This window comes from Podarcis vaucheri (genome assembly GCF_965113315.1).
Source record: "Podarcis vaucheri genome assembly, chromosome: 10".
In the NCBI taxonomy this organism is placed as follows: domain Eukaryota; kingdom Metazoa; phylum Chordata; class Lepidosauria; order Squamata; family Lacertidae; genus Podarcis; species Podarcis vaucheri.
In genome coordinates, this window is record NC_138748.1 from 69,568,508 (window position 1) to 69,583,545 (window position 15,038).

At 46.1% G+C, this 15,038-nt stretch overlaps 1 protein-coding gene across 2 annotated transcripts in view; it reads right to left on the reverse strand.

Moving 5' to 3' along the window:
• Positions 1–625: 625 nt before the first annotated feature.
• NET1 (neuroepithelial cell transforming 1) overlaps positions 626–15,038 on the reverse strand; it is a 64,999-nt gene continuing 50,586 nt past the window's right edge. For both annotated transcript variants that reach the window (XM_082238966.1, XM_082238967.1), the window contains 9 exons: positions 12,011–12,118; positions 10,396–10,563; positions 9,202–9,264; positions 7,943–8,039; positions 6,952–7,028; positions 5,974–6,231; positions 4,947–5,117; positions 3,505–3,691; positions 626–2,722 (listed from right to left, as the gene is read on the reverse strand). In XM_082238966.1, coding sequence (XP_082095092.1) covers positions 2,313–2,722; positions 3,505–3,691; positions 4,947–5,117; positions 5,974–6,231; positions 6,952–7,028; positions 7,943–8,039; positions 9,202–9,264; positions 10,396–10,563; positions 12,011–12,118 — 1,539 coding nt within the window. In that variant the 3' untranslated portion in view covers positions 626–2,312. The remainder of the gene's footprint in view (positions 2,723–3,504; positions 3,692–4,946; positions 5,118–5,973; positions 6,232–6,951; positions 7,029–7,942; positions 8,040–9,201; positions 9,265–10,395; positions 10,564–12,010; positions 12,119–15,038) is intronic.

Here is a 15,038-nt window from a genome sequence, read left to right on the forward strand (position 1 = left end):
ATTGCTGCCATATCCAGATCACTCAGTCGGGTAGAGCATGAGACTCAATCTCAGGGCTCTGGGTTCGAGACTCACGCTGGGCAAAAGATTCCTGCCTTATAATTATAATTCTATGGTTCATTTCCCAGCAGCAAAGCCCATATAGCTTCCAACAAGCTCATCTCGACTTTTAATTATGGATGGAGATATTTTTTGAACTAAAACCATCAAGCTAGATGAACTTTTACTACTTTGGGCCCACAAGAGGCCAATGGGCTCAGTAAAGAGACCGATAATCCAGCCTACTGTAAGGAAATATGTTTCACAAGGTAAATATGTGTGCTGTTTTCAGGTGATGCAGCCTCAAAGCTGTGTGACAGAGCTCACGTCAAGTGCCATTTTGCTTAACTTATGTGTTTACTGTCAAAATACAGAAAAGGAACCCTCTCGGAAAAATAATGATAAGGATAGTACAATACACACCAACAGGTTTGGGTTAGATGTTCCCATTGGGATAGGAACCCAGGTATCTGAACCACAGCTGGAGTTAAAAGATGCCAGTGAGATTTCTCTGCTTCACCTGGAGAGCTGGCGATTGATGTGCCTGATAAACCACTCTCACATTAAAGATGAAAGACAAGGAAAATATGCAGGAAGTTTTAATTGTACACCACACGTAACACTGTACAAAAACACACACATTTTTACAGAGTCGTTGTGCTTTGGTTGTTTTATTATTTACATTTGTTTCCAGAATTTCATCCCCATTCTAGCTTCTAGCCTGATGGTTCTTCTGCACCAGAAATTCCCCCTCAAAAAGAAAAAGAAAACTTGCAGAACTCAGCTAATTTTTGGAAGTGCTTCAGATGCATAACTAGAAGCGCTCAAAGCTTCTTCCTGCTAATTTGCGTTACACGAAGGTAAACTGCCCTCCTTCCTTTAAATTAAGCAGGGGGGACGACCTCAAAACCGCAAGTAAGGACTTCACCCGTTTCCTTCCTTCTCCTCGCTAACACCACCTCCTACCAAGTCTTGCTACATACACTGTGCCTCCTATTGCTTCCAAATGCACCTTTCTGATGCTCCCTTCTAAAGACCTCATCCCTTTTGTGCTCTCTGTAGTATAATCTCCTCTTTACCTAAACCTTCTGCGACGTTCCCTAAGCCTTCTGCGTCCACTGCGATCTGCTTTCAGTAGTTCGGAGTACACAAGGCACTCTACGGGCCTGTGGCCAATCCAAAATGCTACATCAAAACGGACCTCAAATCTTCCCTCCCCGTAAGATTGCCAAACTTGCGGACCACCTAGGTTCTCCTGTACCTTTAAAAGGAAATACAGAATTCTGCTTACACAGCACCTTCTCTCTGCTGAAGTAGAGCTGTTTTAAAGGCACAGGCACCCCAGGTCAGTTTGGGGGATGGGGGTAAAAACTCTGTTCTCCCATTTTCCCAATGGCTCAAGAAAATATGGCTTTGTTTCACCTTGAAAAGTCCTGAACTGGCTTTTAAATATACATAACATACCAACACATGCTCTCTTCTCTCTCTCACACACACGCATCAAGTACTTAAAAAAAAAAAAGGAAGAAAAACGCCAATTCGGATGTTGAGACATACAATGAAATCAAAGTACAAAAGTTCTCTACAAATGTATTCAGGTAAAAATAATAATAATAATAAAACAAGATTAAATACTTGGCAGGTCATGTCAATTCACACAAGGAATGTACAACGAACAAACAAAAATTAAGTACAGAATTCCAGTCAGTAAAATGGAAACCTGTTGAACTTTGGAGTCTGTTTCTCTGAGAAATGTTGTTTGCAGGTCTCAGACCACCTTCCTTCTACAGTAAGGGCTGAAATGAACCAGATTTAACAGCCTAGGGGGAACTGCATCAATCAGAATCACTCCACAAGCCAAAGAAAACTCAAATTTTAAATAATGAGCATTTTTCCATGTGGAACTGCTGAGAGAGAAATAAAACGCGCTTTTAAAGATGGGTCTGCTCTATATTCTTTGGGAATCAAGCCTCAAAAATTCACAGCTCCTTGGCAACAGCTGAAGCTTGCTCCAAAACGTTCCTCACAGATGCAACGTTTTCAAAACCCACTTTGTAACCCCAAAAAATCAGAGTCCTTACTTTTTAGAACCAGACTCCAGTTCAACAGTGTTTGCTGAAAACCAGTAGCTGCCATCAAAGGAGAACAAAAACACAAAGAAAAAGACCACAGACATTTATATTCAGAAGGAGTAACCATCCTCACATTACAGGAAAGAAAATGTACACTTTTTATTTATAAATAAACAGGGGGGAGAAGGGCTTCCGAACCCTTCAAACGAGTGTCTCTTTCCGCTTGCCGCTGAGCTGGGCTCTCTCCCTCGTCCTCCGGAGCCCAGAGTGCATCCGGTACGGCTTGGGGTTCTTGGCCTCATCTGCCGCCATGTCCGTGACTGAGCTGCACTCCACGCCGTTCTCGTCCATCTCCATGTGGAGGCTGCCGGAGAGGGTGGACGGCCTCCTCTTGATTTTGGCACTGGGCACAGAGGGGTTGTTCTCCTCTGCCTCTTCGCTGAGCTCCGGCAGCTCTTTGAGCTCGCAAGGGGCAGCACTCAGCTGGTAGGGCCCAATGGCCGCCCGGATGCAGTTGAACCACTGCTGCTTGTGGAAGATGTCGTTGGCCTGCAGCGTGTGGGACTGGCCGGGAGCTGGGTCTCGGAAGCGGAGCCGGAAGATGTTCTTAGCTGCAGAGGGGGGAAACAAGGGGAGGAGAGATGTCATCAGAATGGAGCTTCAAGAATGCTGATTGACACAAGTTAACTGAGCAATAAGGATGTGGGTGGCGCTGTGGTCTAAACCACAGAGCCTAGGGCTTGCCGATCAGGAGGTCAGTGGTTCGAATCCCCGTGACGGGGTGAGCTCCTGTTGCTCGGTCCCAGCTCCTGCCCACCTAGCAGCTCAAAAGCATGTCAAGTGCAAGTAGATAAATAGGTACCACTCCGGCGGGAAGGTTAAGGCGTTTGCGTGCGCTGCTCTGGTTCGCCAGAAGCGGCTTAGTCATGCTGGCCACATGACCTGGAAGCTGTCTGCAGACAAACGCCGGCTCCCTCGGCCAGTAAAGCGAGATGAGCGTGCAACCCTAGAGTCGTCCGCGACTGGACTTAACAGCGAGGGGTCCCTTTACCTTTTTAACTGAGCAATGGTCATAGAGGTTTGCTTGCCTGACTACTTTGACACATGTTCCTGGGTCAGCCAAAGTCTCCCTCCCAGCCCCCCACAATTTTCATTTGCTGAAAGGTTTTCACGAATGTTTGACCTACATCCAAATCGTGAGTCACATTCAGGACCAATGCTGATATTTTTTCAGGGCCTGGCAAGTCCCAACCTGGATTTGTGTGGAAGCTTATGCCAAAATCCAGGAGAAAGGAGACAAATCCCAACAAATTCCCATTAAAGCAAAGACAGCTGCATACAAGCCAGCCTTCGGACAGAATTGTCGAAGGATGTGAGCCTATTTGCTTCATACCTTTATCGGAATTGCCAAAGGCACCTCGAAAGGATCCTCCCATTTTCACGTCGCCATCTTGCAAGTCTTCGAGCACCAGGTCCTGAGCGGGTATCGGCTGCCGGTACACTTGGTAAGAATGACGCTCGTTACGTGTCACAGGCCGAGTTAGAACCAAGATATCTTGGAAAAGGAAGACGTAGAGCTTCTGGAGGGGAGAGGAAAAGCTTTGGTCAAGATCTTAAATTGGAACAAAATACATATATATACATGCTACATGCAGAATTACCATATTTTTTGCTGTATAAGACTCACTTTTCCCCTCCTATAAAGTAAGGGGAAATGTGTGTGCGTCTTATGGAGCGAGTGCAGGCTGCGCAGCTATCCCAGAAGCCAGAACAGCAAGAGGGATTGCTGCTTTCACTGCGCAGCAATCCCTCTTGCTGTTCTGGCTTCTGAGATTCAGAATATTTTTCTTCTTGTTTTCCTCCTCCCAAAACTAGGTGTGTCTTGTGGTCTGGTGCGTCTTATACAGCAAAAAATACGGTATTAGGCACTTCTCCAGTTGAAAGGATCCAAGGGGCCCTTGCTTGAAAGACCTGCCCAAGGCACAGGAGACTGTGCTGGCAGTCAGAGAAAATGCTCAAGCAAACTGGGTCAGCGGAACAACTCCAAATAAGCACCAGATCTCCAGAGGCAGACAACCAGGATAACGCTAGAGGACTCGCATTGCCAGAGCCACTAATGATGCAAGGCTGCCAGCCAGGGAGACACAAGATAGTTTTGACTACAAAATAGGTTGAGCTGACCTATGACAAGACGTTTTGCTCATAGCTGGGAGGAAGGCCAAGCAACCCCTTCAGGTTCCAGCTTCTATTTTTGAGAAGCAGCACCGGCCAAGCTTTTAGAGAGCCGCTTTAGACTCCAAGCTGTCGTCAGTGTTCTTCAAGCCCAAAAGATTACATACTTGGAAGAATCTAAGGGATGCATTACATCACTGGAAATACCTCTTGACCCCCCCAGCAAAATGCGTGCCGTGCTTTCTGTAGTAACTTTATGCTAATTATTTCACAACCATCTGCAACCTGGGCAGATGCCAGCCCTGCTTTTGGTGTCTTAAGTGTTGCCTGATGCCTCTTAATGGGTTTTTTAATGACCTGGCACCAAAGTCAAGGTCTGGAAAGAAAGTGGGGGGAAAGGGGTGCCAATTCTGTCACAGCAAGATAGTCTTCTCTTTTAAAAAAGAGAGAACAAATTGAGAGATAAAAGTGGCAGGTCCTGGGCACTTATTTCTTGAGGGTTAAAAGATGCACCGCCATCAAGAATTTGAGACAGGCCAAGTTCTGAACCATTCCACCCTTTGCTTTAAGGTGGTGCAGTTTCACTCTGCAATTCCTTGGCAGGTGTTGTGGCTGCAGGATGGGAGCATCTGTAGCATCACCTCTGTAAAATCAGGTACTTACATGGCCGTTCTTGTTCTTCAGCTCCCCGTGGCAAAGCAGCACTTTGCTCGTTTCGATTCGTGGGTCTCTCTGCTTCTCGTCGAGGTACTCCAGCTTGTCAATGTAATACTGACATTCAGACTCCCCTTTCTTCAAGTTGATGTCAGAGAGGACTCCCTGGATTATGGAGATCTAAAAGCAAAGTGTCCACCAATTAATACTGCTTGATAACTGAAGTCGGGCAGTGAAATCACAGGCCTCAATATAGGCAATGGATTGAGAAGATACATGGGACAGGGCCTTACTCAACCAAGTAAAGGGACCCCTGACCATTACCACAACACAAAACAGAAACAGAATGTTCAATTGCTTGAGCCACGCAGGACTGCCCAAGACGTTTTGGGGCTGGGGTAGAAACTCCAACTGGCAAGTGGAGTACAACACACAAAGCAGTTTCCTACAAAATTTCACCGCGGTGAGCAGAAGCCCTTGGAAGAGCACGGCTTTGTGCTTGCAAAGCTCCCAACCCATTTCAATGGGACTTGCGCAGGAGAACTTCCTGGCAGCTGGAACCCCCACGAATCAGACCTCTCCCTTTGCTTTTGTGCCTGGTGCTGGGCCTGCCGCATTTAACGGCGTATTTAAAAGAATGTCAACTAGTCCTAATTCAGAGGGGCCATTTCCACCTAATCTGATCCATCATTCAACAAACTGCATTTACTTATTATTGCAAGAAAGAGACAGTTTGTAAGGTGGGACTTGGTTTTAAAAAGGTACTTTACTATGGAAAGAAGATTCTGATTAAACATCAGGAAGAACTTTCTGACAGTAAGTGCTGTTTGACAGTGGAACGGACTCCCTCGGAAGGTGGTGGACTCTCCTTCACTGGAGGGTTTTAAGGAAAGGTTGGATGGCCATATATCATGGATGCTTTAGCTGAGATTCCTGCATTGCGGGGGGCTGGACTAGATGACCCTTGGGGTCCCCTTTCAACTCTACAATCATTACTATATTAGAAGCTCTGTGCAGAGAATCCCCAGGCACTTACTGCTTCTTCCAGAATCTGAACATCGGGGTGATCGTTGGGTGTATGCCTCAGGATTTCCTTCAGGAGGAGAGGGTACTTGACCAAGCGACTCCGAGGGATATCCAGAAAGCTCCAGAGGTCCAGCTTGCGGCTGAAAGGAGATTCAAGGCAACGCTGGAGGAAGTCCTGGACCCGGCGGTCTTGCTTCTTCTGGTCCAGGAGGGCTTTAGCTGCCAACTGGTTGCTGCAATAGGCCTTGTACGCATTCAGTCCTGGTAGCTAGAAAAGACGATGCAAGGGCATTTGTAAACTGCTGCTTCAGAACTGCCGCCCCCATCCCACTTGAATGAGTCAGGCAATCTGCTAGGTGCACTACTGTGTTCTATATGAATGTGAGGAATTCCAATTATGCAGCTCCCACTGTGAAGAATATAGCAGGGGGAGAAGAAAGCAAGGGGCACATTCCATAGCCAATTCCCCTGGAGTTCATAGCTGAATTTTGGTTAGGTGAAGCCTGTCTACTCTCCTGTGAAGATCTTCAAAAGTGCAAAACTTCAAGAGAGGACTTATGAACTCCACCATATACCGTACTTTTTCAGCCTGGAGTGCTAATATACCTGTTCACAGTTGCAGTGTACAAAGTTTCTTTTAGCACGGTTTATTTCAAGTGCCCAGGTTACTTCATATAGGTTATCTCAGTAACCCTTACACAACAGCCCTGTAAGTTAGGCTACTATCATTCTCATGTTGTAGATGATTAATTGAGGCTGGGAGGAGGCGAATAACGTGAGAAGCAGGCCTCAGATGTTTGTTGTCGTTGCTCATCTCAAATTAACTGGCAAGCAACCAGACAGAAATGCAAGTCAATTCGGCTTGGAAAGCAACACACATCAGCTTAATTATAGGATCTCATGACTTTCCAAAGCCAATGTTCCCATGAATTTTGGATGGCTGATCTCCCGTAAGGAACAGAAGGAGAGAGATCCGAGGGATACTCACCCATTTCACAAGAATGGGTCCAATTTGCTCCACTGTCCCATCTGGCCTTGTCGCTTCCCCCAGCCTGGCCAGAAAGTCTGCAAGATAAACACAAAGGGGATTGGAACCAGGACACTCTTCTCAACATACGCATTTTTAAAAAAATCACATTTAAAACAGTAATCAACACAAGTGCAGAGCGCTGGGGATGACGTTCAAAGCCTTCCACCTCTGCACCACGGAGAAGGCTTCTTCTCATGTGGCTTTAGATCTGCAGAAAAACCCTGCTGCACATCGCAGAAGAGGTCTGCTGGAGGAGCTGGCCAGCCCTTCTCTCTGCAGTGGCACTCAGCGGCACTTTGCGGGTGGGTGTATGAAACAGCCCTCGCCACGGACAATGTACAGTCAGGTAAAAACCTGACTGGACACAAGGTAGCGCTGTGGGTTAAACCACAGAGCTTAGGACTTGCTGATCTAGAAGGTCGGCGGTTCGAATCCCCACAACGGGGTAAGCTCCTGTTGCTTGGTCCCTGCTCCTGCCAACCTAGCAGTTCGAAAGCACGTCAAAAAGTAGATAAATAGGTACCACTCCGGCGGGAAGGTAAACTGCATTTCCGTGCACTGCTCTGGTTCGCCAGAAGCGGCTTAGTCATGCTGGCCACATGACCCGGAAGCTGTACGCCGGCTCCCTCGGCCAATAAAGCGAGATGAGCGCCGCAACCCCAGAGTCGGCCACAACTGGACCTAATGGTCAGGGGTCCCTTTACCTTTACCTTTTAAAAACCTGAAGCTTTCAGAAAACGTTTGCCATAGGCAGCCCTGTGCTGTCTGCACATGGAATTTTATGTGAGTATTTTGTCGTAGATGCGTTATGGTTTTAACATTTTATAGGCTGGTTTTTTGAGCTACTTTGATGTGTTGGGCAGAGAATGTGGCACGTTTACATGAATTCATGAGTGCTGGAGGGTTTTTTGTTGTTGTTGTTTTTGGAGGCTGGGGTGGAGAAGCTCACCTTCATGCAAAGGGATATAGGAATCCAAGTCCCCAAAGATGTGAGTGAGCTCTTCTTCAGACATGATGGACAGCTTCAGCATGGGGTCATGGTAAGCCTGTCAACAAGAAAGGATGGGAAATTACAAAAAAATAAAAAATAAAAAACAGCTTGACATGGCATTGCAGTGCAGCTGCACAGTTTGGAGTGGGGGAAAGGGTAGTGACAGAGCCGTATCTCAATGGTAGAGCACATGCGTCACACACAGATGCTTCCAGGTTCAGTCCCCAGCACTGGTCTCCAAGGAGATCTGGGAAAGACTCAAACACCAGAGCGCCACTGCCAATAAGTGGACACAAGGCCGAGGGTCTGACTTGTTATATGGGCAGCCTCCTATGGGACTTTCCATCCAACAGGATTGCGACCTCCAGGCAGCTGAAGCAAGAGCTCCCAGAGCACTTTGTGGCTGCGGGATTCCCTGCCCACAAAAAAGGCAGGCGCACTTGCTGACTGTCGGGCTGGGAAGGGCAGGTGAGCCTATAGCTGAGTTCTCTCCTCTTACACCTTCTCCCCTCCCAAATGCTATAGCTGCAATTCCTGCATTGCAGGCGGCTGGACTAGATGACCATTTCTAAGCCACTTTGTGTTTTTAAGAAAAAATCTCAAAGCAGCTTGCTGCACATTAATGGTATATCCTGCCACAAAGGTGCTGCTTTGAGATTTTTTCTTAAAAACATAAAGTGGCATAGAAATGAAAATAGTATCATTATTATTATGTGACTTACTTCACTGAAAAACAGAAATTGGCAGAGGAGCAACCAGCGCAACTACTTCCACAAGGAATACATTTATCCAGTGACCTTTAATGGAACGAGCAAAGTCCTTTCCTCTCCAGAAAGTCTGAGGCCTAATCCAGTATATCCAGTGCCTTTAACCGTTGCAAAGTGGGGGGTGGAGAGCTAACAAATACCATATTTTTTGCTCTATAAGACTCACTTTTTCCCTCCTAAAAAGTAAGGGGAAATGTGTGTGCGTCTTATGGAGCAAAGGCAGGCTGCGCAGCTATCCCAGAAGCCAGAACAGCAAGAGGGATCGCTGCTTTCACTGCGCAGCTATCCCTCTTGCTGTTCTGGCTTCTGAGATTCAGAATATTTTTTTTCTTGTTTTCCTCCTCCAAAAACAAGGTGCGTCTTGTGGTCTGGTGTGTCTTATAGAGTGAAAAATACGGTATATTGATTTGCAGTGTCATCAATATAAAGAAAGCAGAGAAAGATACTAACCTTTCTGGCAAGCTTCAGGTCCTCAATCAAATCCTGCTCACCCCGAGACATTTCGTAGATCGCCTGTGAACAAAAAGTGGGGGAAAGATCAGAACTGTCTCCATTTTATTGCCCTAGAAATAACAGCTGCTGAAGTCAAAAATGTACCACTTCCGGGTTTTGGAGGTTTTGCTGACCACAGACTATGCCACTAGCCAGTTATGTTGAAGCAGCAGCAAAGTAGAAGCCAATCTAGCCCCACCTGTATAGCCCAAACCGTTTTGATCAAGAAGCCAGCCGCTCTGCAGCCAAAAGGGGAGAAGCTCATCCGTTGAGCTACATCCGCCCACCTGGGCTTAAGGGCCAAAACGGAAGGGAATGGCTTGAATCATTGCTGAGAAAAGTAAACTCCTTGTCATGAAAGGAGGCTTTGAAGCTGCGAGATCATGCCAAATCAAACATTGGGACGCGTTAGACTTCAGTGTGAAGTGCTGAACTCACCCAGAGGGTTGAACTTTGGCCCTCTTTTTCTCGTTTGCTGCTTCAGTCATTTGTATTAATGCATAACTTTGGTCTGGATCACCAGCTAGCATGAGTCATAAAGATGGAGTTTCAGAATTAATCATTTTTTTATGCCCAATACGAAGTATATTGTCTCCCATGTTGGGGCCTCGGCCAGGGGGAATATATTATCAGTCAAGATTCGGAGGGGGAATTTAATCTCTTTTTAGCACCTTCATTTTGGAGAAGAGAGCAGTTCTTCAAAACTCTTCCGCCACTATCTTCTACACACTGAACAACTGAGGCCTCCTCCCTTTCCTCCACTACCACCAAGCTGCATAATAGAAATGCAAAACCAGAGAGCACACTATTTATGCAACCTTCTTCTCATGTATCTACTTGCCCAGTTTGCCTTATTCCAGGCAGCAAAGTAATGCCTTCTGCAGATCTGGGGATATGGAGGTGGCAGGAGGTTAGCTGTCATAAATGGGGAGCTGGAAACATGACTGCTGCCTCCTGAACACTGGGTGCTTCTCTTTACACTGCCGACAGGTCACCTTAACATGCCTCCGGAGACCACGAGGATTATAAACATATTGCTCTTTTCCCTCTCAAACAGCAGCCAAGTTGCTCAGAAATCCCAATTCTGTGCTGAATTCAAACAGCCCTATCCGTCTGGGGCTGGCTGTTGGGGTTGCCCCACTGGAGGCATACCTCTTGGCGCTTGATTTCTTTGGTGCTCAGCGTCTCTTTCATGTTGACATCCAACGTCTCGGACCAAAGCACACTGTTTCTTCTTTTCGGTGGCGTGGGGGCAGCTGACCGGCTGCACAGTTTCTGCGCGCTGCCTGGAGATTTGCTCTCGCCGCGAAGAGAGAACGACTGTAAGACACCCGGGAGGGGGAAGGAGATGGTTTGAATTCAGTCATGAACCTTAGGAACTTAGGTGTATTTTAACAGACGCTGTACAGAAAAGCAGCCGCGAGGCATTTCATGCCAACCAGGGATGTTGCACAGCCCAGCAAAATGTGTGCATAAGCACAAACACAACAACACCACGAAGTCCTGGTCAGTGCAACAGCCTCTTGAAGAATGCCTGTGGAAATATCCTTAAGATCAGGCCCACATAATCTGTCACCAACCCACTTGTGCGAGCCAAGGGCAGCCCACTGTGATGCAACAAGTCTCCTGGCTTTGCTGCACGCTAGGGAAGTGACAAATAGGTGAGTTGTCAAGTACCTAGCAGAACGCCATGCCTTGGAGGTGGATTCCAAATTGTGCAGGCCTGCCTTAAGAAACTTCACCCTTAATGGCTTCAGCAGCCAGGGTGTGTGTGTAGCTAATCCTGGCACCACAGAGCCTTGAGAGATCTAATTTGCCAATGCCCACTTTTGCTTAAGCCTCCCCTTCCCATACTCCAGATTTTGGATAGCTGGAGAGGGTTGGGGTTAAGCTGGCTGAGAATCTGGTTTCAAGTACATAAATAGTGTAATTCTACCTCTCCCAGCTCTGGTAACATTAACAAGCCATGTGAGCTGTGTTCTTTGTGGCTTGAAACAGCACTAGCATCCAGAGCAAGGAGTATTTACACAGTTGGGGTGGATGATATATCTTACATGGCAGGCTTTGCTGAGGTCACGTTTCTATTATGAACAGCCGGGTAAACTCAGACTGCAGCACATGCTGCAGTATGTCACATGCAGCCATCAAGTGTTGGCACAAGAGCCAATCTAATGCCCCCCCCCCCCGGCCTCAGTTTATAGGCTGCTCCTGATAAAACTGCAGCAAGGTCTTGACTGGGCCATCTCTACACAATTACCTTATCTGCAAAAGTAACCAGGGGGGAGAGAATTCTGCATCCAAAAGCATGCAAATTTCATTTGTTCCAATGATTTGCTTATAGGTTTGTGCAGAGATGTGGACTACAAGGCAGTTAGGACACAAAATGCCAGTTGGTATGTGGAAAAACTGAATTAAAATATCTGTCCGGAGGAAAAATTCTAAATCCAAGTTCTGCAACTGTAAGAACTGAGCAAGTTTCTATGTCCCCCTCACCCTATGGCTTCACTAGAGGTGCTTGGAGACCAGAGAAGAGAAGGAAGACAAAGAAGCCATCCATGCCCTCAAACATCCACTTCAATTTCCCCCCTCTGGACCCATGAGGACTATAAACTTGCTCATTTTAAAAAGTAAAAAGAGGAATATGAGGCTCGGTTCTGCAGGCTGTAGAAATCCTTTCTTCAGCAGAACTGTGGGTAATACTTACTCCATAGTCGCCCCCCTCCCAGCAATTGCAACATCAACCCCACATGCTTATCTACTCTCTTACCTGTATTGTCTGTCCAAATCTTCGCACTGCACCATTTCTCACAGGAGAAATCAGGTTTGCCAAGGAGGTGACCCGAGCCAGAGGTCGGACGCGCTTATTGCTAGGCTCCTGCAAATAGATGAGAGAACAAGTTGTACTGACTGTTTATTCAAGACTTAGTGCGCTGACAGTGTCCAGACTCTCTTGGAGGAAGGGGATAAGGACTGCACAGAGCATCAAGGGACCCAATCCCAAAGCACACAAGCCCCATCAAAAGACAAATATATTTTGTTTAAACACTAAAGTCATAACCATAGTACAAACCAATTGCTCAGGTTAGCAAGAAGCAAGAATAACAAAGTCCACTATGGCTTGAACAAACAAAGTTGTTTTCAGGGCCAACTTTTTTTTTTGCCTGTCCCCCAGGGAGAATGAGGTGTGAGGTTTTTTTCTGACTCTGCCCCTAAATCTATGCTGGGTGTTAAAACAAAATTTAGCATGACAGTTTGAAGTGTCTTAGTAAGACAGGCCATCACAGCAAAGTACATGAATAAAGGAAGAGACCAGCTATCTAATGAGAGGTGTGGAAGAAGGAAGAGTGTCTCTGCCCTGGAAGATGACTCCAGTTTGCTAGCAGCTTGCTCACACATAGGTTTGTGTGTCACTGGCAGCCACCTCCTGTGTATCACTACAGATGTGTTGCTACCACTGACAGGCAATGTGCTGGAGGCAGAGAGCAGGGATACCAACTTCATTCTTAGGTGCATCGATGGTAATGGTTGTTGGGGGGGGGAGATTACACATGCTGCACAGAGGAAGTGGTAGGACTAAAAAAGGAGAAGGACTGAGTCGGTCAGGCTTTACTGTCATGTCCAGGAGTGACGATTCAGAAATAGCTCTGCTGGAGTCAGTAAAGCACAGCCCCAGCGAACAACAATGCTTTGCTCTCCCCATTAAGATACCAATGAACACAGAGGAATGATGTCATGAATTCCACGGGGGGGGAGGTTTGGCAGAGTGCAGGATCCACTTTCAAGGTGAAGCAAGGAACATGCACATCGACAGCCCCTCTGACAGAGGAAAGTCCCATCACTGCTTGCTTGCAGTTTCATAATGTATCTCATTGGGGGAGGGGGGGAATGAACACGCACAAAAATCTACAGTATATGAAATTGTTTTATATGGGTTTTATTGTTAAATCGCTTTGAGTTGTTTCATAGGAAGCAATGCACACAAAAAAGAAATAAATAAAAGTATGCCATTTTAATGTCCATGGGTGTATGCAGAACTCCTTTCATACAGACCTGCTAGGTCACCAAAACTCATGACAGATAACCGTGCTTCCTGTTTTATTTGTTCTTGCGGTTAAAGCTGTGAAGCAGGGTGCTGTTATTTCCAGTTCACATATGTTGAACAGAGGCTTGGGAGCCAAGAGACTCACTCACCAGTGAATCTAACCTGTTTACTTTGCTCAAGATGCAAGATTTCAGCTACAGCCTAAAGACCAGCTCCTCCCACCGTGTCTAGCCCAGAGAACAGCAGGTTGGGGTTGGGTCTGGGAGTGCCCCATTTGCCTCACTGTATAGCCTTGGGCAAGTCACTCTTCCTCATGTAAATGTTGTGTGCAACAACTATCTGAAAGGGGTACTGCCAATATAAAAGCCCTCTGTAAATAAAAAAGCACTATATTAATGACTTAGGTGGATGAAGCGAACGTAAGTTTGCACTAAAAAAGAGGACATATTCCCCCACTTTTGCTCAATGTGGAATGTATTACGGTGGGTGCTTTAGTTTGTGAGCCTAAAAGGGTAGACTAGACATTGATTCTTTTAAAAAATACGCAAAAAGTGATGATAAAAAAACCAAGAAGAATGAGTTTTTCACGGTGGCTTCTACATTCTTTAGGCACTACAATGCATTCTACAGCTGTGTTGCAACATGATATTTCAAGTGGAGAGTAAGGAAAAGGTTTACATGGGTATATGCTGAATTCAGCACTGTAAAATAAGGTAGAAGAGGAGAACACAGAAGCTAGAGCTCTGCAGAGGAAAAACTGAGAACTAGCAGGGGAGCTGCTTTTCTCAAGGGCCTGTTACAGGCATGTATCACAGCACCATGCTGCTGGTGTGTACATTAAGTTTTCATAGATGCCTGTATAGCACAGCACTGCCAATGTGAAGCACAAAAATGTGGCAAGGCTGGTAAAAAAAATTCCCTTTTTTACAGAGCACAAGGGATTCCACACACACACTGCCACTCAACCACTCAACATCTTGGCAATTTCATTCCAAATCAGACAGACCCTGGGCAGAAACAAAACTGGTTTTCTTCAGATTGGGGGGAGAGGAACTTCCCCCTTCTTCTAATTTTCTTTAGCCTTAAAAAAGGAACAACACCCCTTTTAGACAATTCTTGCTCTTCTGGAAACCTCTGTGAACAGGCAGACTGCATACATTTTGAGTTCACTGTTCTCACACCGAAATAGTTCACCAAGTATTTTAAAATTGTCTTTTGAGCAATTTGTTCATTGTTCCTGATGGGAGATCGGGAGGCAAGCTTTGAGTTTCGGAGTTGCAGCAATGGAGAGCATGACTGAACCAGTTTTTCAAGTTGTGAATTTTAAAGAGAGCATTATCTGACATCCTTGCCTGCTCTCGTGTAGAAAATAGCCTTCACACTTCAGCACAGAAGCAAGCAGAGAATATAAAATATTCTTCCAGAGGCTTCTTTTGCTTCAGAAAACAAATCAGTCACGTTCAGATGAAACCTTTGAACTGAACCTGAATGCCTCCCAGGCAAGCAAGTCCAAATGCTGAGAACACCTGGGAAACATAGGATTTCAGTTAATGCCAAATGAGATGTGAGCTGAAGAGCTCAGGGGCACAGGTTTTACACCAGCTGCCTGGAAGAAGAAGCCGACACTTGATAGCCACATCTGGAAATTCACTTCTAAGACTAAAGTCTGATCCCACAATATGCTTCTGTTTGTAGTTAGAGATCCATTGGAATAGACCACGTAGGTGGTTCCTCAGCACTCATCCAAAGGTGC